This window comes from Carcharhinus amblyrhynchos, chromosome 4 (assembly GCF_965287045.1).
Source record: "Carcharhinus amblyrhynchos chromosome 4, sCarAmb.v2.hapA, whole genome shotgun sequence".
NCBI lineage: Eukaryota > Metazoa > Chordata > Chondrichthyes > Carcharhiniformes > Carcharhinidae > Carcharhinus > Carcharhinus amblyrhynchos.
Window position 1 is genome coordinate 117,457,011 of NC_137327.1, and position 23,335 is coordinate 117,480,345.

The 23,335-nt window shown below is 43.5% G+C and overlaps 1 protein-coding gene across 1 annotated transcript in view; it reads left to right on the top strand.

The window, feature by feature from the left end:
- The window catches only part of LOC145342316 (tripeptidyl-peptidase 2-like), a 114,137-nt gene that overhangs the window by 21,529 nt on the left and 69,273 nt on the right, over window positions 1-23,335 (top strand). The window contains exons 8-10 of the mRNA XM_080187795.1: window positions 7,511-7,587; window positions 16,644-16,771; window positions 19,947-20,046. Coding sequence (XP_080043921.1) covers window positions 7,511-7,587; window positions 16,644-16,771; window positions 19,947-20,046 — 305 coding nt within the window. The remainder of the gene's footprint in view (window positions 1-7,510; window positions 7,588-16,643; window positions 16,772-19,946; window positions 20,047-23,335) is intronic.

Consider the following 23,335-nt stretch of genomic DNA (forward strand, 5'->3'; position numbering starts at 1 on the left):
TCCACTTTCCTACTTGTTTCCATAACCCTTCCACTTGGGCACATCCTGCCCAGCGTCACATTGCTTGTGGGCCACTCGAGTCAAAACTGATTTCTGATATCGTGGCTGCAGTAAATGGCTACAGTTCCTCACGTTGTTCAGAGTGGTCTCCCATCTTCCACTTTCCACTGTCTTGAGCTTATCCACAATTCTGCTGCCGGAATCCTATTCCGTCCCAGGTGCTATTCACCCATCACCCTAGGTTTGCTGATTCGCGATCCATCAAAACCAACATTTGCATCGTCATACTTGATTCCCTCATCCACATTCTCCCTATCTCTAACTTTCTCTACCCCAATAACCCTCCAAAAATTCTAATCATTTTCAATTCTGGTCACTTCTTTCTTAGCCCTAGCAGAAGGAGCTAAGTCTTTAGCTAGTTGGGTCTTAAGATCCTGAATTATCTCCCTAAACATCTTTACTTTTCCCCCTTGAAAATACTGTTTAAGGTCTATATCTTTGACAATATTTAGCCTTATGGGAATGTCTCCATTGGCTCAGTATCAATATTTGTCTGATTACTCTCTTGCCAACTTCTTCATCATCGTATTGAGCAACTACCAGGATTGGTCTTTTTCATCCAGCATTTCCAATGTTCCTCCTCTGCCCAGTATCTTGAAGGGAATGTTTATTTTAAAGAGGCCAACTCCAACCCTAAAGCAGAAGCTGGAGGAATGTTGTGACTGCTTGTCTGCTGAAGTCAACAGCAGTAATTTTTACCCCAAAGGATAACCTGGTATAGTTCGTAATAGTTTAATGTATGTCATCATCGGTGTCCTTCCATCTATGTACTATGGACAGGTAGCAAATCAAATGCGATAGGAATGAATGGTGCACATTTGCTGATGTTGAAGGAAACAATCCTCTCTGGCCACGAGAGAGGTGAGTTGGAGATGGTGGCATTGGACTGGGGTAAACATAGTAAGAAGTCTCAACACCAGGTTAAAGTCCAGTAGGTTTATTTGGTAGCAAAAGCCTAGCTTTTGGAGTGCTGCTCCTTCATCGAATAAAACGGGAGTTCTGTTCACAGAGCATATAAAGACACAAACTCAATTTACAAAGTAATGGTTGAAATGTGAGTCTTCACAGGTAATCAAGTCTTGAATGTACAGACAATGTGAGTGGAGAGAGCATTAAGCACAGGTGTATTGTCTCTAGACAGGACATTTAGTGAGATTTTCCAAGCCCAGGCAAGTCGTGGGAGTTACAGATAGTGTGACATGAACCCAAGATTTCGGTTGAGGCCATCTTTGTGTGCGGAACTTGGCTATCAGTTTCTGCACAGCGACTCTGCATTGTCATGTGTCGTGAAGGCCACCTTGGGGAACACTTACCCAAAGATCAGAGGCTGAATGCCTGTGACCATTGAAGTGTTCCCCAACAGGAAGAGAACATTCTTGCCTGGTGATTGTCGAGTGGTGTTCATTCATCCATTGTCGTAGCGTTTGCATGGTCTCCCCAATGTGCCATGCCTCGGGACATCCTTTCCTGCAGCATATCAAGTACACACAGTTGGCTGAGTTGCAAGAGTATGTACCGTGTACCTGGTGAATGCTGTTCTTGTGGGTTGGGATCCATGTCGATGATCTTGTGCATCTTGCAGAGGTTGCTGTGGCTGTTCTACTGAAGGCTGGGTAGTTTGCTGCAGATAATGGTCTGTTTGAGGTTGTGTGGTTGTTTGAAGGCAAGAAGTAGGGATGTGGGGATGGCCTTAGCAAGATGACATGTTGAAGGTTCCGGAGAAGACGTTGTAGGTTCTCCGCTCTGGGGAAGTACTGGACGACAAAGGGTACTCTGTCCACCGTATCCCATGTTTTGTCTTCCGAGGAGGTTGGTACGGTTTTTCACTGTGGTGCGTTGGAACCATCGATCAATGAGTCGAGCGCCATATCCTGTTCTTATGAGGGCATCTTTCAGCGTCTGGAGGGGTCTGTTGCTATCCTCTTCATCTGAGCCGATCCACTGTATACGGACAGCTTGTCAGTAGGGGATGGCTTCTTTAACGTGTTTAGGGTGGAAGCTGGGGAAGTGGAACATCTTGAAGTTATCCGTGGGCTTGTGGTACAGTGAACTGCTGAGGTGACCATCCTTAACGGAGATGAATGTGTCAAAGAATGCAACCGATTCCGGACAATAGTCTGTGGTGAGTCTGATGGGATGGAACTTGTTGATGTCATCATATAGTTGTTTTAGAGATTGTTCATCATGAGTTCAAAGGAAGAAAATGTCATTGATGTATCTAGTGTATAGCATCGGCTGAAGGTCCTGTGCGGTGAAGAGGTTTTGTTCGAACCTGTGCATGAAGATGTTGGCATATGAGGTGCAAATTTGGTCGCCGTGGCTGCTCTGTGTGTCTGGATGAAGAACTGGTTGTTGAACGATGGATAGAGTACCCTTTGTCATCCAGTACTTCCCCTGAGAAGACATCTTCTCCGGAGCCTTCAACGTGTCATTGATGAAGACGGACATCTCGCCAAGGCCATCCTCACACCCCCACTTCTTGCCTTCAAACAACTGCACAACCTCAAACAGACCTTTATCCACCGCAAACTACCCAGCCTTCAGGAGAACAGTCACCACAACACCACACAACGCTGCCAAAGAAACCTCTGCAAGATGCGCTGGATCATTGACACAAGTGCCATCATCTCACGTGAGAACACCATCCACCATGTACACGGTACATACTCTTGCAACTCGGCTAACGTTGTCTACCTGATACTCTGCAGGAAAGGATGTCCCGAGGCATGGTATATTGGTGAGACAATGCGGACACTACAACAGATGAATGAACGCTGCTCAACAACCGTCAGGCAAGAGTGTTCTCTTCCTGTTGGGGAACACTTCAGTGGTCACAGGCATTTGGCCTCTGATCTTCGGGTAAGTGGTCTCTGAGGCAGCCAACACAACAGTGCAGAGTTGCTGAGCAGAGACTGATAGCCAAGTTCCGCACACATGGAGATGGCCTCAACCGGGATCGTGGGTTCATGTTACACTATCTGTAAGTCCCATGACTTGCCTGGGCTTGCAAAATCTCACTAAAAACTGTCCTGTCTGGAGACAATGCTCATCTCTTTAACCTGTGCTTAACGCTTTCTTCACTCACATTGTCTGTACCTTTAAGACTTGATTACCTGTAAAGACTCACATTCCAACCATTATTTTGTAAATTGAGTTTGTTTTTATATGCTCTGTTTGTGAACAGAACTCCCACTTACCTGACAAAGGAGCAGCGCTCCGAAAGCTAGTGGCTTTTGCTACCAAATAAACCTGTTGGACCTTAACCTGGTGTTGTGAGATTTCTTACACGGGAGAGGTGCCAGAAGACTGGTGGACACCTAATGTGATACTATTATTCAAGGAGGGTTAAACCAAGTAACTACAGGCCGGTGAAGCCAACGTCAGTTACAAGGATTAATCAAGGATATTTAGGAAGGCTTAGTCAGGGGGAAGATCATGTCTAATAAACTTGATTGAATTTTTCAAGAAGGTGACTAGGTGTGTATATGAGGGCAGTGCAGTTGATGTAGTCCACGTGGATTTCAGTCAGGCTTTTGACAGGTCCTGTATGGGAGACTGGTGAAGTCAGTAAGAATACATAAGATCTAGGGCAGTTGGGAAATTGGACCTAAAATTGGCTTGGTGGCAGGAGGCAGTGGGTGATGGTGGAAGGTTGTTTTTCATTGACTGGAAACCTGTGTTCAATAATGTACTGGGATTGGTGTTGGGTCTCTTGCTGTTTGTAGAGCAGATTCATAATCTAGAGGCGAAAATAGGGGGTATGATGAATAAGTTTGCAAATTGCATGAAAATTGGTGTTGTGGTAAATATGAGGGGGGGACAAATCTTAGATTACAGAATGACATAGACAAGCTGATCAGAGGGGCATAATATTGGCAAATGAGACTTAACCCTGAAAAATGTGAGGTGATGCATTTTGGGAGAGCCAACAAGGCAAAAATATACACAATGAACGGTGGAACCAGAGGGACCTTGGGTGGCATGTCAATCAGTAGATAAGATGGTTAAGAAGGCATATGGGATTCTTGTCTTTATTAACCCAGGCAAAGAGCAGGGAGGTTATGATAGAGCTATATATAACACTTGTTAAGCCATAGTTAGAGTACTGTGTGCAGTTCTGGTCATCACATTTTAGGAAAAGATGCGATTGCACTGGAAAGGGAGCAGAGGGGATTCATCAGGATGTTGCCTAGGCTGCAGCATTTCAGCTATGAAGAGAGGCTGGTTGGGCTGGAGTTGCTTTTGGTAGAGAGAAGGCTGTGGGGGAGGGAGAGACCCGATTGAGGTGTACAAAATAACGAGGGACATAGATGAGGCGAATAGGAAGGAATGTTTCCCTTATTTAGAGGAGTCGCTAACCAGTGGTCATAGTTCGAAGGGGCAATATGTTTAGAGGGCATTTGAGTGGAAATGTTCCATCTAGAGGGGGTGGGAATCAAGAACTCATTGCCTGAAAGGGTGAGAGAGGCCGGAACCCTCACAGATTTTAGAAGTATTTAGATGAGCTCTTGAAATGCCACAGCATACTAGGCGACGGACCAAGTGCTGGAAAATGGAATTAGAATAGCTAGTTGCTTGATCACCATTGCAAGCTCAATGAGCCAAAGGGCCTCCTCTTGTGTTGTAAATCTCTGACTCTTAAGTTTTTTTAACTAATTCCTTGGAAGTGGCTAGACGAGCATTTATTGCCCATTCCTAATTCCCCTTGAGAAGGTAATGGTGAGCTACCTTCCTGAGCCATTGCATGCGTGGTCCAATTAGGAAGGGTATTTCAGGACCATGGGTGGAACAGAGGTTAGCGCTGCTGCCTCACAGCATCAGGGACCTGCGTATGATTCTGGCCTCAGGTCACTGCCTGTGCAGAGTTTACACATCCTCCCTGTGCCTGCGTGGGTTTCCTCCAGGTGCTCCGGTTTCCTCCCACAGTCCAAAGATGTAAAAGTCAGGTGGATTAGCTATGGTAAGTGCTCAGGATTACAGGGTTTAGGGGAGGGGTTGGACCTGGTTACAATGCTCTTTTGGAGAGTCGGTGCTGACTCAAGGGGCCAATTGGCCTCCTCCTACAGCGTAGAGATTCCATGATCCTATAACAGTGAAGGAATGATGATGTATTTCTAAGTCAGGATAGTGTGGTGCTTTGGGGTGGATCTTCCAGGTGGTGATCTCATGCTGGCTGCTCTTATTCTTGGTCATGGGATTGGAAGGCACCTTTGAGTTCCTGCAGTGCACCTTGTAAATGGTACACACTGTTGCCACTGTGCTCAATGGTGAAGGGAGTGAATGTTTGTGGACGAATCAAGTGGGCTGATTTGACAGGAAAGTGTCAAGCATCTTGAGTGTTGTTGGAGTTGTAGACAAGTGCAGAGGGTTACATTACATAGAAACGTAGAAAATAGAAGCAGGTGTAGGCCATTCGGCCCTTTGACCCTGCTTGGCATTCATTTTGATCATTGCTGATGATCAAATTCAATATCCTGGTCCTGCCTTCCCCCATATCCCTTGATCCCTTCAGCCCCTAATTTCTTCTTGAAATCAGTGTCTTGGCCTCACTCCTATCTTATGCCTTGTAGATGGTGGACAGGCTTTGGGGAGTCAGCTGAATTTCTCACTGCAGGGTTCCAGCCTCTGACCTTCTGTTGTAGCCACAGTATTTACATGATGATTCCACTTAAGTTCCTGGTCAATGGTAACCTCGCCCAATTGTTGATTGTGGGGGATTCATAGAACATAGAACATTACAGCGCGGAACAGGCCCTTCGGCCCACAATGTTGCGCCGACCAGTCTTATTTTTAAAAAAAAACATTGACCCACTAATCTAAACCAATCCCTTTTCGTCCATAAACCTATCCACCAATCTCTTAAATGCCCCCAAACTAGGCGCATTTACAACTGCAGCAGGCAGGGCATTCCAGTCCCTCACCACCCTCTGGGTAAAGAACCTGCCCCTGACATCCGTCCTATAACTACCCCCCCTTAATTTAAAGCCATGCCCCCTCGTGCTAGCTTTCTCCATCCGAGGAAACAGGCTATCACCATCCACCCTATCTAAACCTCTAATCATCTTATATGTTTCTATAAGATCCCCTCTTAGCCGCCTTCTTTCCAGTGAAAACAACCCCAAATCCCTCAGTCTCTCCTCATAGGACCTCCCCTGCATACCAGGCAACATCCTGGTAAACCTCCTCTGCACCCTCTCCAAAGCCTCCACATCCTTCCTGTAATGTGGGGACCAGAACTGCACACAGTACTCCAAGTGCGGCCGCACCAGAGTTGTGTACAGTTGCAACATGACGCTGCGACTCCTAAATTCAATCCCCCTACCAATAAACGCCAAGACACCGTACGCCTTCTTAACAACCTTATCTACTTGATTCCCAACTTTCAGGGATCTATGTACACATACACCTAGATCCCTCTGCTCCTCCACTCTATTCAAAGTCCTCCCGTTAGCCCTATACTCAACACATCTGTTATTCCTACCGAAATGGATTACCTCACACTTCTCCGCATTAAACTCCATCCGCCACCTCGCGGCCCAGCTCTGCAACCTGTCCAAGTCACCCTGCAAACTTCGACACCCTTCCTCACAATCTACCACACCTCCGACTTTGGTGTCATCAGCAAACTTACTAATCCACCCAACTATACCCTCATCCAGATCATTAATAAAGATTACAAACAGCAGTGGCCCCAAAACAGATCCCTGAGGCACACCACTCGTAACCGAACTCCATGATGAATAATTACCATCAACCACCACCCTCTGTCTCCTATCTGCTAACCAATTCCTGATCCAAGTACCTAAATTACCACCAATCCCATACATCTGCATTTTCTGCAGAAGCATACCATGGTGAACCTTATCAAACGCCTTACTAAAATCCATATATACCACGTCTACTGCCTTACCCCTATCCACCTCTTTGGTCACCTTCTCAAAGAACTCAATAAGGTTAGTAAGGCACGACCTTCCCGCTACAAAACCATGCTGACTATCTCTAATCAATTCTGCATTGGTAATACTATTAAATGTCAGGGGGAGATGTTTAGATACTCTCTTGTTGGAGATGGTCATTGCCTGGCGTCTGTGATTGTTACCTGCCACTTGCAACCCAAGCCTGGATGTTGTCCAGGTCTTGCTGCATTTGGCCATGGACTGCTTCAATATCTGAGGAGTTGCGTAAGGTGCTGGATGTTGCAATCATCAGACCTTGTGATGGAAGGAAGGTCATTGATGAAGCAGCTGAAGATGCTTGGGCCTAGGACACTAACCTGAGGGACTCCTGCAGTGATGTCCTGGAATTGTGATGATTGATCATGAGTTTTGCCATATGTGTCGCACATGAGTGGGTTGTTGTTTTCAGCGTATGAATGTATGAAGGGACATCAAAAGAAATAAACTCTTGTCAGTTGCAAATAATCACAAGCATTTTGCCTTCAATTTTCCAGATGATTGAAGTGATCAATTACAAGTGTGATCTTGTAAATTACAGCTATGGTGAATCATCTCATTGGGCTGACGCGGGGTAGGTACAAATTCATCTTGTGTTACACTGGTGTAAACTGGACAAATACTCAGCTCATTTTATGAACTGCCCATAGTGACGGAGCTGCCCTTTGGGCCACAGCTGCAGAATTCTCTCAAACTATGCAATAATCTGTATCAATTTTATGTTCAATCGAAGCATTCAAAACAGAATTGGACTGTTATCTGAGAGAAACTTTGTGCAGGCTTATGGGGGGAAAGTGGAAGAATGGTGTGAAGTAAATTGATAACTCAAGAGAGCTAGTACAGACACAGGCCAGATGACCTCCTTCTGAACTGCCACTGTGCCATGTGGCTGCATGCACGTAGCATTTACAGTGCAGAAACAGGTCAGCTGGTCCAACTGGATTCTGCTAGTGTTTATAACCTATACGAGTTTTCTCCAACCCTTCTTCGCATCACTGTATCAACATATCCTTCTATTCCTTTCTCTTTTGTGCACTTATCTAATTTCCCTTTAAACGCATCTGTTTTATATTTGCAACAATTATTTATATGGTAGCAAACCCCACATTCTCACTGCTCTCTAGGTAAAGAAATTTCTTCTGAATACCTTATTGGATTCAAATTTGACTATCTTGTACTTATAACTTGGGGTCTATAAACTAGAAGTTATGTTTGTCACTGTCTTTTTTATAGAATATTTAACATCACAGGAAACGATAGCCATAATCACGAAACTGCTGCAAGAAGGAAGGAATAGAGTGTTTGCATTGATTGGCATTGTTTGATGAGGCTTACTCCACTAAAATTTTAATTGCAAATTAGAGCTGACTATTCCAGTTTATAGATATCGGTCTTTCAGTAGATTGACAAATTAATGATTGTGAGGAAAACAAAGCCGCCCTCTCTTTCCTGCCAACTCCAGCAAGGCTTTATGCAAAAATGGCAGACTGAAAACAAATGTGAATGGGATTAACTTCAGCTGATATTTTTGGAAGGATGCCAGACCTGCCAAATCTTTCTTATTTCCTTGGGGATTTGCCCTTTACTGAGAATTTCTCTGTTTAGCCCTATCCATTTCACCAGATTGCAATCTGATTTATGTTTCATTTCAATAGATGCGCATTTTGTCGGACTGTGAGAATTAAACTGACTTTGAATCATAGAACTTCTGGTGTAAAGGGAGATCGTTCATCCCCTTGGATCTGTGCCTGCTGCCTTGGCAGATCCCCTTTTCCAGTGTTGTTATTATGTTCTTTATTACTGTTCTATTGATGTAGGATTACAGTTACCTGAATAGACTGAAGAAGCTGGAGTTGTTTTTAGCGCAGAGAGGGCTAAGAGGAGATGTGTTTGGGGTTTTTGATATCATAAGAGTTTTGATCGAGTAGAAACTGTTTCCTGTGGCTGAACAATCGATAACAGAGAGTAGCTGCGGAAAATCCTTTCATGTACTTAGTTTAGATTTGGAATGCACTGCCTGATTGGGATGGAAATCTGTCATTCTTACCTGATTCCAGACCCAAAGCAATGTGGTTGACTCTTAACTATTCAGTTCAAGGCTAATTAGGGATTGGCAACAAATTGGTCTTGCCCATGAAAGAGTAATGAAGAAAATAACCAGTTACCCTCTCAAAAACTTCCATCATGCTGAAAAACAGTGCTGGAACACTGGAATTAACCTTCTCCATTCAATGTAAATTGCTATTTTCTTTATGCCTCTATGTCAGTGGTTCCCAACCGCTTGGAAGTGTGCCATGGCCTGGAGCAGATTTTTAAGTGTGCGCCGTAAAAGCCCAAGAAAAATGGAGAAAAAACCCAGGACTGGGAATGTGGTGCTGAGGAGAGCAGGGAGATGTAGAACCAGAAATGTAACAGAGCCAGAGTATGGCAGAGACAAGAGGGGTGGGGAGAAAGGAGATAGCAGGAGTGTGAGGGACTCGGAGGTCACAAGTGGTGGTGAGCGGCTGCCAGGTTTCAAGGTGTCCCTCTCTACAGTCACAGGTGGGCAAGTCATTTGGCTAAAAACTGCTGTCATTCTGCATCAAATGATGTTTTGAAAGTGGAGGAGTGGAATTCTTTTCAGGATCAAACACAAGCCTGCTCATAAACTGGACGCACCCGACAATGGTTGCAACCCTGCATTTTAACGTTGATGCCAAACACAGCTGAGTTCCCTGCCCCCACTATACTTGTTATACACCTATGACAGTATGGCCATATTCCCCTCCAACTCGATTTTCAAGTTTGTGAATACACCATCATCGTGAGTTGGATCTCAAACAATGATGAGACGGAATACAGGAAAGCAATAGAGCATCTGGTGAATTGGTGTGACAACAATAATGTCGTCCTCAATGTCAGTAAAATGAAGGAGATTGTCATTGACTTCAGGAAGCGTAATGGAGGACATGCCCCTGTCCACATCAATGAGGATGAAGTGGAAAAGATCGAGAGCTTCAGGTTTCTATGTGCCCAGATCACCAATCTGTTCTAGTCCCTCCATGTCAATGCTATAATTAAGAAAGCCCACCAACTTCTCAGAAAACTAAGGAAATTTGGTATGTCCTCTGACTCTCTCCAATTTTTACAGATGTATCACAACTTGGTACGGCTCCTGTGTGCCAAAACCCCAAGAAACTACAAAGGGTTGCGAATGTAGCCCATCCATCATGCACACCAGCCTCCCATCCAACTGACACTTCCAGCTGCCTCAGAAAAGCAGCCAGCATAACTAAGGACCCCACATACTCCAGACATACTCTCTTCCATCTTCTTCCGTTGGAAAAAATCTACAAAAATTTAAGAACGCGTACCAACTGACTCAAGAATAGCTTCTTCCCTGCTCCCATCAGACCTTTGAATGGACCTGCCTCACACAATACGTTGATCTCTCTTTATACTCTAGCTATGACTGTAACACTACATTCTGCACTCTCTCATTTCCTTCTCCTCAATATATTCTTTGAATGGTACGCATTGTCCATATAGCATGCAAGAAACAATACTGTATACCAATACAAGTGACAATAATAAATCAAATCAAAGAAGTCTCAAAAATGTACAGTCTTTGTCCAGAATTGGAATCTGAATGAAAACTGGCACAATGCTTGGTTGATTTAAATAAGAGACTCGATCCAGTGGCAGAGACTGGTCTGCGCCATCACACTGTGCTGGCCTTCTCACTTGGCCATGGCTGACTAAAAGGGGAGATTATTTGCCCAGGGCAGGCAGGGAAACTGCTCTTCCTATTCCATGACCCCTCCCCCCCCCCATTCTGAAGACCAGGCAATGTTTGAGTGAGCCTGGTTCCTTCTGTCCTTGTTAAGGTGACAACTTCAAGTAATGGATTGCTGTCCCCAGACTGAAATCATTGGCCAGCTGTACATCACTTCCGCAAACCCCAGCAATGAAACCTTGCCATGTTCCACACTACCACGATAAAATCTTAGCCTGTTCCCATTTTGTCTTTCTCACTTCAATTGCTTCTGTCTCTAAATGTTGTGATCAGAATGATCAAGTAACCCTGAATGTTCACCCCCATCTCCCCCACCCTCCAAATACATATGTTTGTCTGTGGGTGTCAGATATCCCCAGTGACACCTTGTGGCATTTTGAACAGTATCCAGATTTGAGATCTGTTTTGTAAGAACAAAGTGGGATGGGGATTGAAAACCTCCGGCTGAATTCTATTCTCTTAGAAATTGAGCTTAAAAAAACACTCTCATTGGCAGAACGTTACAGCCCTCATGCGAAAATGCTGGAGGTTTGAACCATTCAGCCATCCGGATGTACAGGCTCCACCTTCACTGCCCCGTCTCAAGGGAATTCTGTGAGCTTTCTCTCTGGATAGTTTTTTTTGGTGTTTCTCGGTCAGAACTTTTTGTGTGGAGAGTGAACTGGTTATATTTGAATAAAAAATAAATCAAATACTTCATCTCGCCATGGCTGCATAGCGACAGTTATCGACATTGCAAACATTTGGAAGAGGAATTCAACAGCAAATAAATACTAGTTCAAGCACCTCTCCTCGAGACTCTCATTCGTTGTTGAGTTTTACCCTTTTTACATGTTGGCCTTGGAAATTGAACATTTTTTTGAGACATTTATTATCAATCAGGGCTTTTTTTGAGTTTGTATCTGTGGTTGGGTTTAATTTGGTTAAAGTAGATTCCTTCTGATAAAATACTCTCACTAACCCAATAAGTTGCAATTTACTCTATTGTGTTTTGCTCTGATCCATTGAATTCCAGTTGTACACTGCAAACCTCTATTAAGACTGTAACCGTAGGAATGTAAATAAATGTGTGACGCACTGGATGGGACAGTGGTTAGCAGGGACCTGGATTCAATTCCGGCCTTGGGTGACTATGTGTCAAGTTTGTACATTATCTTTGTGTCTACATGAGTTTCCTCTAAGTGCTTTGATTTCTTCCCATAGTCCAAAGGTGTGCAGGTTAGGTGGATTGGCCACGCTAAATTCTTTCTTAGTGTCCAAAGATATGTAGGTTAGGGGGATTAGTGAAGTTTCAGGGACAGGGCCTTTGCAAGATGCTCTTCAGAGAGTCCGTGCAGGTTCAGTGGGCCAAATGGCTCCTTTTGCACTGTAGGGATTCTATGATTCTATTTATCAGCCATCGATCCAGCTTAAAAAAAGTTGGCATGCTGTAGAATATTTTGTCACATTAGAGTGTGCCTTGTTACTGAAAAGATTGGGAAGCACTGCTCTGTGCAGCTACTAATCCTCATTCTGCTGGACAAATACTTAAGCTAGGACCTAAAAAAACAATACTGTGGATAAACTCAACAGGTCTGGCAGCACTTGTGGAGAGTGAAACAGAGTTAATATTTTGAGTCCATATGTCATCCCACCTAAAAATAAAATTGGTTATTATCACCTTGCTCTTTGTAGGATTTTGCTGTGCATAAATTGATTGCCACATTCCCTAGGTTGCAATGGGGACTGCACTACAAAAGTACTTTATTGGCCATAAAGTGCTCTGAGTTGTCTAGCGTTCACGAAAGGCACTGTAGAAGTGCAACTTTTAGTTTTAAATTCCTTCCTCCCTAGCAAAGGCTGAAATTTGCCTAGTCTAACCAACATCTTATAGGATTTCTGTACCATTTACTTTTTTTGTTTACAGCATACATAGCAAATCGAGAATTCCATTTTCCTTTAGGGACATCCTGAGGGTATGAGTCAATACTGTTATTTTTTTTAATACCTGCTGGGTCCGTCAGTCTAGTGGAAGAAAAGCTTTGGAAACAAATAGCTATTGAAATTGGGCAGTGCAAGACTATTGGAAGAATGATCTCGATTGTTGACTGGATTCCAACACTGTTCTTACCCTTGTGATGAAAGTGTCCACACCCTGATGGTTGTAAAGATTCTCTATGAATCTGCGCAGCCTCAAATTATTCTGGTCTGTGAATAGCACAAAACTACACAAAATTGAGGCAAGCTGTCAGCTTCATTAAAGGAGAATGGTCAGAACAAAAAATGGAACCCTTACTTTGGTGCACGAGGGGTTGTAGTTTTGTATAGTGTTGGTGTCAAAACATGCAGTTGGAGAAAATCAGATGAAGCTCAGTGCTGCACCCCATCTGACAGCCCTTCATTGCACTTATGCCTGATGACAATATTAATGAACTAGTACTTAACATAATATGGGTTATCTGTTTGCCATTTTGCCAAAAGCATTAAAATAGAAGTGTGAAAGAATATCAAAGACGTTTTACTGTTATGTTAAGTGTGTTAGGAGTGGGAAAGTATTCCGGTATCTCTAGCAGTTATTTCCATCAGAAGGATAACTCAACTAACAAACGTGAATGCCAAAACTTAATAAAATAATCTAAATGACTCGAGTGGCTCCTTTGATGTTCCAATGCATTGCGCATAGAAACAAAGGGAGTGGCTGGGGAAAGTGACTGAGGGGAGAGTGGAGAATTGCTTTTGAAGATTGCAGGGTAGCAGATGTGAAGTGAATGGTTTAAGGAGACAATTTCAGGATGGAGGACTAAGGCAGCTGAAGAATTCAGTGTTCTGGGAAAAAGGAACTCAAATGGATAAATTAATTAAAGCAAATTGGCAGCTGGTTGAAGCTTTCTCATATAACTGAAGCAAGGGCTCCAGGGAGCATACTGAATCACAATTAACTAGAAAGTTCCCTCTGCGGTATTCCTGACTGAGCATCAACATCCTATATTCTTTCATTTATTTTAATGGAGTTATAAATGGAGTTCTGTTTATAGCATAGTAGCATGGTCTAAGGTCCTGTTCTGGTCTCTGAGGTGTAGGTTTCCAATCTCTCCACTGCCAGAGGTTCAGCTGATTATCATTTTGGGGACTTCAGCAAATTGCTTCTGGTGAAGGAGTGGCTGCTGAAATTTAAGTTCATGCGACAGAAGCCTGGGAAAGTGAAGTTATCTTCTGAGGAAAGGTTGAACCTAGATCCAGTGGAATTTAGAAGAATAAATGTGACCTCATTGAAGCATACAAGATCCTGAAGGAACTTGAAGGGTGGATGCTGAAAGAATGTTTCCTCAGCTATGACTCTCTCCAACTTCTACAGATGCACCATAGAAAGCATTCTTTCTGGTTGTATCACAGCTTGCTATGGCTTATGCTCTGTCCAAGAGTGCAAGAGACTACGAAAAGTCATGAATGTAGCCCAGTTCATCATGCAAACCAGACTCCCATCCACTGACTCTGTCTACACTTCCCGCTGCCTCAACAAAGCAGCCAGCATAATTAAGGACCCCACGCACCCCAAACATCCTCTCTTCCACCTTCTTCCATCAGGAAAAGGATACAAAAGTCTGAGGTCACATGCCAACCACCTGAAGATCAGCTTCTTCCCTGCTGCTGTCAGACTTTTGAACAGACCTACCTCACATTAAATTGGTTTTTCTCTACACCCCAGCTATGACTAACACTACATTCCGCAGTTTCTTGTTTCCTCCTCTATGAATGTTATGTGTTGTATGTATAACGCACAAGAAACAATACTTTTCACTGTATACTAATATATGTGACAAATCAAATCAAATCTTGTGGGACAGACCAGAATCGGGGTCACAGTTTAGAAATAAGGGATCTAAGCTGGAGCTGAGGAGAATTTATTACCGTGGATCACTGGGATAAGGAGTTACAGTTTTGGAAGTCCCGGAGAAGTTAGTGTTGCTCATGAGAGTGGAGAAGGTTAATGGCTGATTTGAGGCTTTGGCACTTCCAAAGGTTATGATCAGTTAAATGGTGAGAGATTGTTTTCACTGATTGCTAAAATGGTAATGAGGGAGCACAAGCTGATGATAGCCAAAAGCTTAGACTGAATGAGATATTAAAGGTTTTGAAGAGTGAGCAGGGAGTGGGATTAGATTGGGGGGTGGCGATATTAAAGCATGTGGGGAGTAGAATCAGATGAAGTAGCATATGGGAAGTGGAATTAGGTGCAGCTTGTGTAGAAAAGCATCTTATGCGGACGTGGTGGTGTAGTGGTAATGTCACTGAATTAATTGTTCAGAGGCCAGGCTAATGTTCTTTAGACAAGGGCTCAATTCCCACCATGGCAGATGTAGCAAATATAACTCTAAACCTAGCACAAAAAAGGTGATTGTGGTTGTTGGAAATCAACCATCTTCCCTCTGTCATCATTGCACGAGTTCCTCTGGTTGTGCCCTAGGCCCAGCCATCTTCAGCTACTTCAGTAATGACCTTCCCTCCATCATAATGTCAGAAGTAGAGATGTTCACTGAATACTGCACAATGTTCAATGTTTGGCACCATTTCCAACTCCTCAGACACTGATGCAGTCCATGTCCAAATGCAGCAAGACCGGAACAATATCCAGGCTTGAGCTGACAAGTGGCAGGTAACATTTGCGCCACACAAATGCCAGGCAATGACTATCTCCAGCAAGAGAGTACCTAACCATTGTCCATGACACTGGCATTATTATTGTTGAATCCCCCATTATCAATATCGTGGAGGCTACCATTGACTCGAAACTGAACTGGACTAGCCGTATGAACACTATGGCTACAGGAGCAAATCAGAAGCTAGGAATCCTGCAGAGAGTAACTCACCTCCTGACTGTAAATCCTGTCCATAGTCTACACGGCACAAGTCAGGAATGTGATAGAATACGTCCCCTTGCCTGAATGAGTGCAGATCCAACAACACTTGAGAAACTCAACACCATCCAGGACAAAGCAGTCCACTTGATTGGCACACAATCCACAAATATCCACTCCCTCCACCACTGATGCAAAGTAGCAACAATGTGTACCATCTGCAAGAGGAACTGCAGGGATTTAGCAAGGTTTCTTAGACAACACCGTCCAAACCCACGACCACTGCCATTGAGAAGGACAAGAGCAGCAAACACATTGGAAACACCACCACCTGGAAGTTCCCCTCCAAGCCACTGACTTGGAAATATAATTACTTCATTGTTGCTAAATTCTGGATCTTTCTCCCTAACAGCACTGTAGATGTACCAATACTACATGGATTGCTGTGGTTCAAGAAGACAGCTCATGATCACCTTCTGAAGGACAATTAGGGATGGGCAATAGATACTGGCCTTGCCAGCAATGTCCAAATTCCTTGAATGAATAAAAAAAATCTACAGCAATGTGGTTGACTCTGAACTGCCCTTTGAAATGCTGTGGCAATCTACTCAATTCAAAGGCAATTAAGGATGGGCAGCAAATACTTGCTTTATCAGTGATGCCAACATCCCATGAAAGAATAAAAGAAATAAAACTTTGTGTCTATGTTTTGGTCTCATTGCCTTTGGACTGGGAACTGAATACAATCAGACAGGGCTATGGGGAAAGGGTAGGGGAGAGTAGGGCAAATTGGAGTTTTAAAAAAATTCAATGTGATGTGTGTGTCATTTGTTCGACCAGTCCTAATTACCCTTGAGAAGTTGATAGTGCACTTGTTGCAATGCTTGCAGTATAGTTAGGAAGGGAGTTCCAGGATTTTGATCCAGCCCTTGAAAAGAGCTGGCACAGGCACAATGGACTGAATGGCCTCCTTTTGTGCTGTATAATTCTGTGATATTCCTGTTCTGCTTTTTCATCCAGGCGTATATGCAAGGTGATTGATGAAGCAGTCTTGAAGCACAATGTTATCTTTGTGTCCAGCGCTGGCAACAATGGGCCCTGTCTCTCGACCGTCGGCAGTCCAGGAGGTACTTGCACCAATATCATTGGTAAGTAGGAGATCAGTGTGCTGATCACTGAGGTAGTGAGAAAACACAATGCTGCTAAATCAATAGAAGTAACCAAATCTCACCTCATCTTATTGAAAGAACAATAATGGGGTAGGTACTGGGAGAATGTTTTCCCTGGTTAGTGAGTCAGAAGCAGTGTTTTACAGTGTTAAAATGAGGGGTTGGCCATTTAGAATTGAGCTGAGAACAAATTTCAACAAATCGCTTCCTGATGGGGAACACTTCAGCAGTCATGGGCATTCGGCCTCTGATCTTTGGGTAAACGTTGTCCAAGGGGGCCTATGCAACAACACAGAGTCGCTGAGCAGAGACTGATAGCCAATTTGCGCTCACATGAGGATGGCCTCAACTGGGAACTTGGGTTCATGTCTCACTATCTGTAACCCACACCACTTGCCTGGTCTTGCAAAATCTCACTAACTGACCCGGCTGGAGACAATACACATCTCTTTAACATGTGTTTAACCCTTTCTCCACTTACATTGTCTGTACCTTTTAAGACTTGATTACCTGTACAGAAGTGCATTGCAACCATTATTTTGTAAATTGAGTTTGTCTTTATATGCCCTATTTGTGAACAGACCTCCCACTTATCTGACGAAGGAGCAGCGCTCCGAAAGCTAGTGGCTTTTGCTATCAAATAAACCTGTTGGATTTTAATCTGGTGTTGTGAGAGTTCTTACTGTGTTTACCCCAGTCCAACGCTGGCATCTCCACTCCAGAATAAGCTACAGTCCTATCCAAGTTGTTCCTACACAGCTACAATACAGGCACTTAGCCGACAAGGTGAAAAGTTGCCCTGGTATGTCCTATCCATAAAAAGCAGGACAAATCCAATCCACCCAATTTTACCAGCAATCTACTCTTCATATTGAGCAAAATGGTGGAAGGTATTACTGGCAGTGCTATCAGACAATACTTAAAAGAGTATTAACCTGCTCGTTGTTTGGATTCCATTAGAGCCACTAAACTCCAAACATCAATATAGCCTAGGTTCAAACTTAGATAAAAGAATACCATAGGTGAGATAAAAGTGACTGTTGTGTACTTACTTCAGGGCATTTGGTTGAGTGTGGCAACGGAGTACCTAGCAGAATTGAGAGTAAAGGGAATTGAGGAATGTTTTTCATTGTTTGGAGTCATTCCTGACAGAGAGGAAGGTGGTTGTGGTTGTTGGAGGCAATCATCTTGGCCCCATGACATCACTAGATGTGTTCCTCATGGGCAGTTACCGTCCTAGGCTCAACCATTTTCAACAGCTTTATCAATGAGTTTCCCTCCATCATGAGGTCAGAAATGGGGATGTTTGCTAATAATTGCACAATTTCACGGATTATTGCACAATTTTCAGTCCCATTCACAGCTCAGATATTGAAGCAGTGAGTGCCTGCAACGCAGCAAGATCTTAACAACATTCACAATGGACTTTAGGATGCAAATATTAATCATGATACCCAATTGCCAGGAAATCACAATTTCCAGAAGGGAAATATCTAATCATTTCTCTTCAATAGCCAACATCATGAGCATTACAAAATTCCCCACTATCAACAACCGAGTGGTTACCATTGACCAGAAGCTTAACTGGAGCAGCCATATAAACAATGTGGCCAGAAGAGCTAGCCAGAGAATGAGAATTCTGTGATGAATAACTCACCTCCTGATTCCCCCAAAATCTGTACACCATCTCCAAACAAGAATAATGGCATACTTCTGACTTGCCTGCATAAATGCACTTCAACACCATCTAGGTCAAAGCAGTCCACTTCACTGGCATCCATTCATTACCCAAAACATTTAATCCCTTTACAGTGGCAGCTGTAAGCAGCACTGACAGGACACAGTGCAGCAACTTGTCAAGACTCCTTCGTTAACACCTTCCAAACTCATGTCCGTTGCCACCGAGAAGAATAACAGCAGTCAATGTAACACACACCATTCTGACTTGGAACTACATCAATGTATTGAAATTCCCTAATGGCCAGTACTGTGGATGCACCTACACCTCATGGACTGTAGGGGTTCAAGAAGGCCACTCAATATCAATTTTGCAAGGGCTATAATGGGTGGTTCAATAAATGCTGGCCTTGCCAGCATAGAGTCATAGAGATATACAGCACAGAAACAGGCCCTTTGGCCTAGACTTGTCCATGCCAGCAGGTTTCCTATGCTGAACTACTCATTGCTGACATCTCATGAAGAATAAAAAAGGACACTTGTCCATTGTGAATTCGGTTTGTCAGTTGAGTATTGCTCTGTATCCTGTCCACTGAGTTTGTTCGTAGTTCAAGAGGCCAGATGGCCTTCTCCTGCTCCTAGTTCTTATGTTCTTTATCTGATGCAAGAATAGGTTACAGGATTTCAAAGGACGCAGTGAAAATAAAATGAAAGTTATTACTTTAATCCTGCAAGGAGACATGTGAAATGTTGCTTTATAGAACCGGACACTGGAAATACCTCTAGCACATCCTTTCTTAGTGAAAAGCCTCATTGCACAATGTTCCCAGCCAGAGGCAAACTGAGTGTGACTTTGACAGAGCTGTAGCTGGTTTCTCCATCAGAAGGTTACAATTGACTAGCAAACTATAGGCAATTGCCCAGAGCTACAACATCACAATGCGGCATTATACCTTGAGGGAACTGCATATGGTTTAGCTTATTGCAGGAGACTCAATATATGCATTAAACTTCATTTCTGATTTACTACCAAGAAGGAAACTTGCATTTATATAATGCCTTTTAACATAGTAAAATATCAAGAAGATGCTTTGGATTACTGAACAAATGTGTTGGCACCGGAGTGTCTAAGGAGATTTTAACATCAACAATCTGGTCAAACAGCTTGCCTTTATGAAAGCTTTTAAAGGAGAAAAGGAGAAGAGAGATTTAAGGAGCAGTTGCAGAGTTTGCAGTGCAGGTGGCTGACGGCACCAACATTAATGACGCAATTGAAATCTTGGTGAGCAAGAGGTTTCGAGGAGTGCAGAGAGTTAGAGGCTGGATAGGTCTACAGAGGCAGGAATGAAACCGTGAAAAACAAGGATAAGAATTTTAAAATTGAGATCCATAGCAGAGTATGATATCTCAGATTGTTGAGTCTGTTTTACAGTGTTAAGAGTTAAGTGCCAGTGACTGTAACTTGTTTCATTATTAGGTGTCGGTGCATATGTCAGTCCAGATATGATGGTTGCAGAATACTCTTTGCGGGAGAAGTTACCAGCTAATCAATATACGTGGTCATCAAGAGGACCTTGGTAAGAGTCTGTTGAACTAGTTACCCTTGATCCTTCCTTATTCTGTTTTAAACACCTGTAACAAGGCCATAAGGTGGAATAGTACATGGGGCCTTCTCCCCACAGAAACCACATTAGGCGAAGCTGACATTCTCCATGTCAACCCACCCTGCAGTGAGGACTAACAAGGGCTGAGCAAGAATTCTGCCCCTCTTTGAGTCAGAAGTCCTGCCCTCTGAAGCTGCTGGCCATGTGATAGGCCGGGGCTCCATCAGCCATGCCAGCAACAGGAAGGTGTCAGTGAAAACTCTGGGGACTACAGGAGAAGAAGAGGGGAGGCGATAGCCGAGTGGTATCATTGCTAGACTATTAATCCAGTAACTCAGCCAATGTTCTGAGGACCCAGATTCTGATCTCGCCACAGCAGATGGTGGAATTTGAGTTTGATTTAAAAATAAATTCTGGAATTAAGATCTGCTGATGACCATGAAATTATTGTCGATTGTTGGAAAAATCCATCTGGTTCATGAATGAAATCTGCTGTCTTATAAAAGGGGAGAGCTTAATGATAAGGGGAAGGTGGTGAGATGGGCATCCTGGCATGGATAGAGGATTGGCTGACTGGCAGAAGGCAGAGAATGGGGATAAAGGGGTCTTTTTCAGGATGGCAGTCGGTGACTAGTGGTGTGCCTCAGGGGTCAGTGCTGGGAGCACAACTCACAATATACATTTAACAATTTAGTGGAAGGAACTGAAGGCACTGTTGCAAAGTTTGCAAATGATACAAAGATATGTAGAGGGACAGGTAGTATTAAGGAAGCAGGGGGCTACAGAAGGACTTGGATAGGTTAAGAGAGAGGACAAAGCAGTAGCAGATAGAATACAGCATGGAAAAGTGTGAAATTATGTACTTTGGAAGGGGGAATGGAGGTAAGGACTATTTTCTAAATGGGAAAACACTTAGACGGTCAGAAGCACAAAGGGACTTGGGAGTCATTGTTCAAGATTCTGTTAAGGTTAACATGTAGGTTCCGTTGGCAGTTAGGAAGGCAAATGCAATGTTCGCATTCATGTTGAGAGGGCTAGAATACAGGAGCAGGGATGTACTTCTAAGGCCTTAGAAGACTCTGGTTAGACCCCATTTGGAGTATTGTGAGCAGTTTTGGACCCCAGATCTAAGAAAGGATGTGCTGGCCTGGGAAAGAGTCCAGAGGAGGTTCACAAGAATGATCCCTGGAATGAAGAGCTTGTCATATGAGGAATGATTGAGCATTCTGGGTCTGTACTCGTTGGAGTTTATAAGGATGAGGGAGGATCTTATTGAAACTTACAGGATACTGTGAGGCCCGGATAGAGTGATGTGGAGAGGCTGTTTCCACCAGTAAGAAAAACTAGGACCAGACAGCACAACCTCAGGCTAAAGGGATGATTGTTTAAAACAGAAATGAGGAGGAATTTCTTCAGCCAGAGAGTGATGAATCTGTGGAACTCTATGCCACAGGAGGCTGTGGAGGCCAGGTCATTAAGTGTTTTTACGACAGAGATAGATATGGCCTTGATTAATAAGGGGATCAGGAGTTATGGGAAAAAAGCAGGAGAATGGGGTTGAGAAAAACATCAGCCATGATTGAATGGCAGAGTAGACTCGAGGGGTCAAGTGGCCTAATTCTGCTCCTAAGTCTTGTGGTATCCACTCTGTTCTGTGTGCCCGTTCCCCACACCCCATCCTCCCGGATGTGAAAGACAACTGCTGTGAACATGTAAAATTCAGCCCTTAGATCCTTAGCAGAAGAACAAAGGAAAAGTTATTCCAACATGAAATGTTTATCCAACAGAATTTAACAGATGCATAAGTAGGCAAACAGAACAATGCTTTTGAGCCCCTCAAGCCCCGGTTAGATCATGACCATCTATATCTTGTTACCATACCTCACCACAGATTTTCACTCCCCTTTGTGTGAACTAGTACTTTCTAACACCACCGTAAACAATCTCCCGTTTAAGATACAAATGAGAATGATTTTCTGAGTCTGGAATTCTCTTCCTCAGCAAGCAGTGAAGGCCAAGTCGCCGGATAATTTTATGACAGAGTTAGAGATTCTTGTTTGAAAGAAAGTCAAAGGATAGAGAATTATTCACCTCACCTAGGGATGGGCAATAAATGCTGGCCTAGCCAGCAACATCCACATCCCATAAATGAGTTTTTAAAAAAGTCTCAGTGAGTCTTGCTGTGTACAAATTGGTCACCAAGCTTGGGGAGGCAGTGGCAGCGTGGTATCGTCACTGGATTAGTAATCCAGAGACCCAGGGCAAGATCTGGAGACTGGGGTTCGTATCCCACCATGGCAGATGGTGAAATTTGAATTCAGTAATTATCTGGAATTAAGAATCAACTGGTGACCATGAAACCATTGTCATAGAAACACATCTGGTTCATGAATGCCCTTTAGGGAAGGAAACCTGCCTTTCTTTTCTGGTCTGGCCTACAGACTCCTGGTATTGTTGATTCTCAAAAGCTCCTCTGAAATGAAGAGTAATTAGGAATGGTAATAAATGCTGACCCGGCCAGCAATGCTCATGCTATGTAAATAAATTAATTAGGCTTGCTGACAAAAAACAGTGACATTCCAAAGTAATTAATTGGCTGTAAAGTATTTGGGCCATACTGAGAACGCCCTTCCATTTGTTCCCGGTTTCTCTAAATGAGGTTTCCTAAATCCTGGAGAAGCCAACTTTTAATTTGCAATCACACTGTCCTGCCTACTTCGCAAACCTTCAAAAATCACACCCATTTATTTTTAAAATGTGTGAAGCAGCTATTCCTGCATCGCATATGCCTGCCAAAATATGAGCAGCTCCGTTGCTACTCTGGCATTGGTGGAGGTCCAAGAATTTCACAATCAGAGGAGAAATGATATACAAAAGAAAGATCAGGAATATTACTCCAAACTAGATTGTGGAAATAGAATGGGTTCAAACTTGCAAATGATCTGAAGGGAGAGTGAAAAGGCGAGGTGATGGCCTAGTGGTATTTTTGTGAGACTATTAATTCAGAAACTCAGCTAATGTTCTGGGAGCCTGGGTTCAAATCCTGCCAGAGCAGATGGTGAAATCTGAATTCAATAAAAACATCTGGAATTAAGACTCTACTGATGACCATGAAACCATTGTTGATTGTCAGAAAAACCTATCTGGTTCACTAATGTCCTATAGGGATGGAAATCTGCCATCCTTATCCTGGTCTGGCTTGCACATGACTCTAGAGCCGCAGCAATGTGGTTGATGGCCCTCCAAGGGCACCTAGGGATAG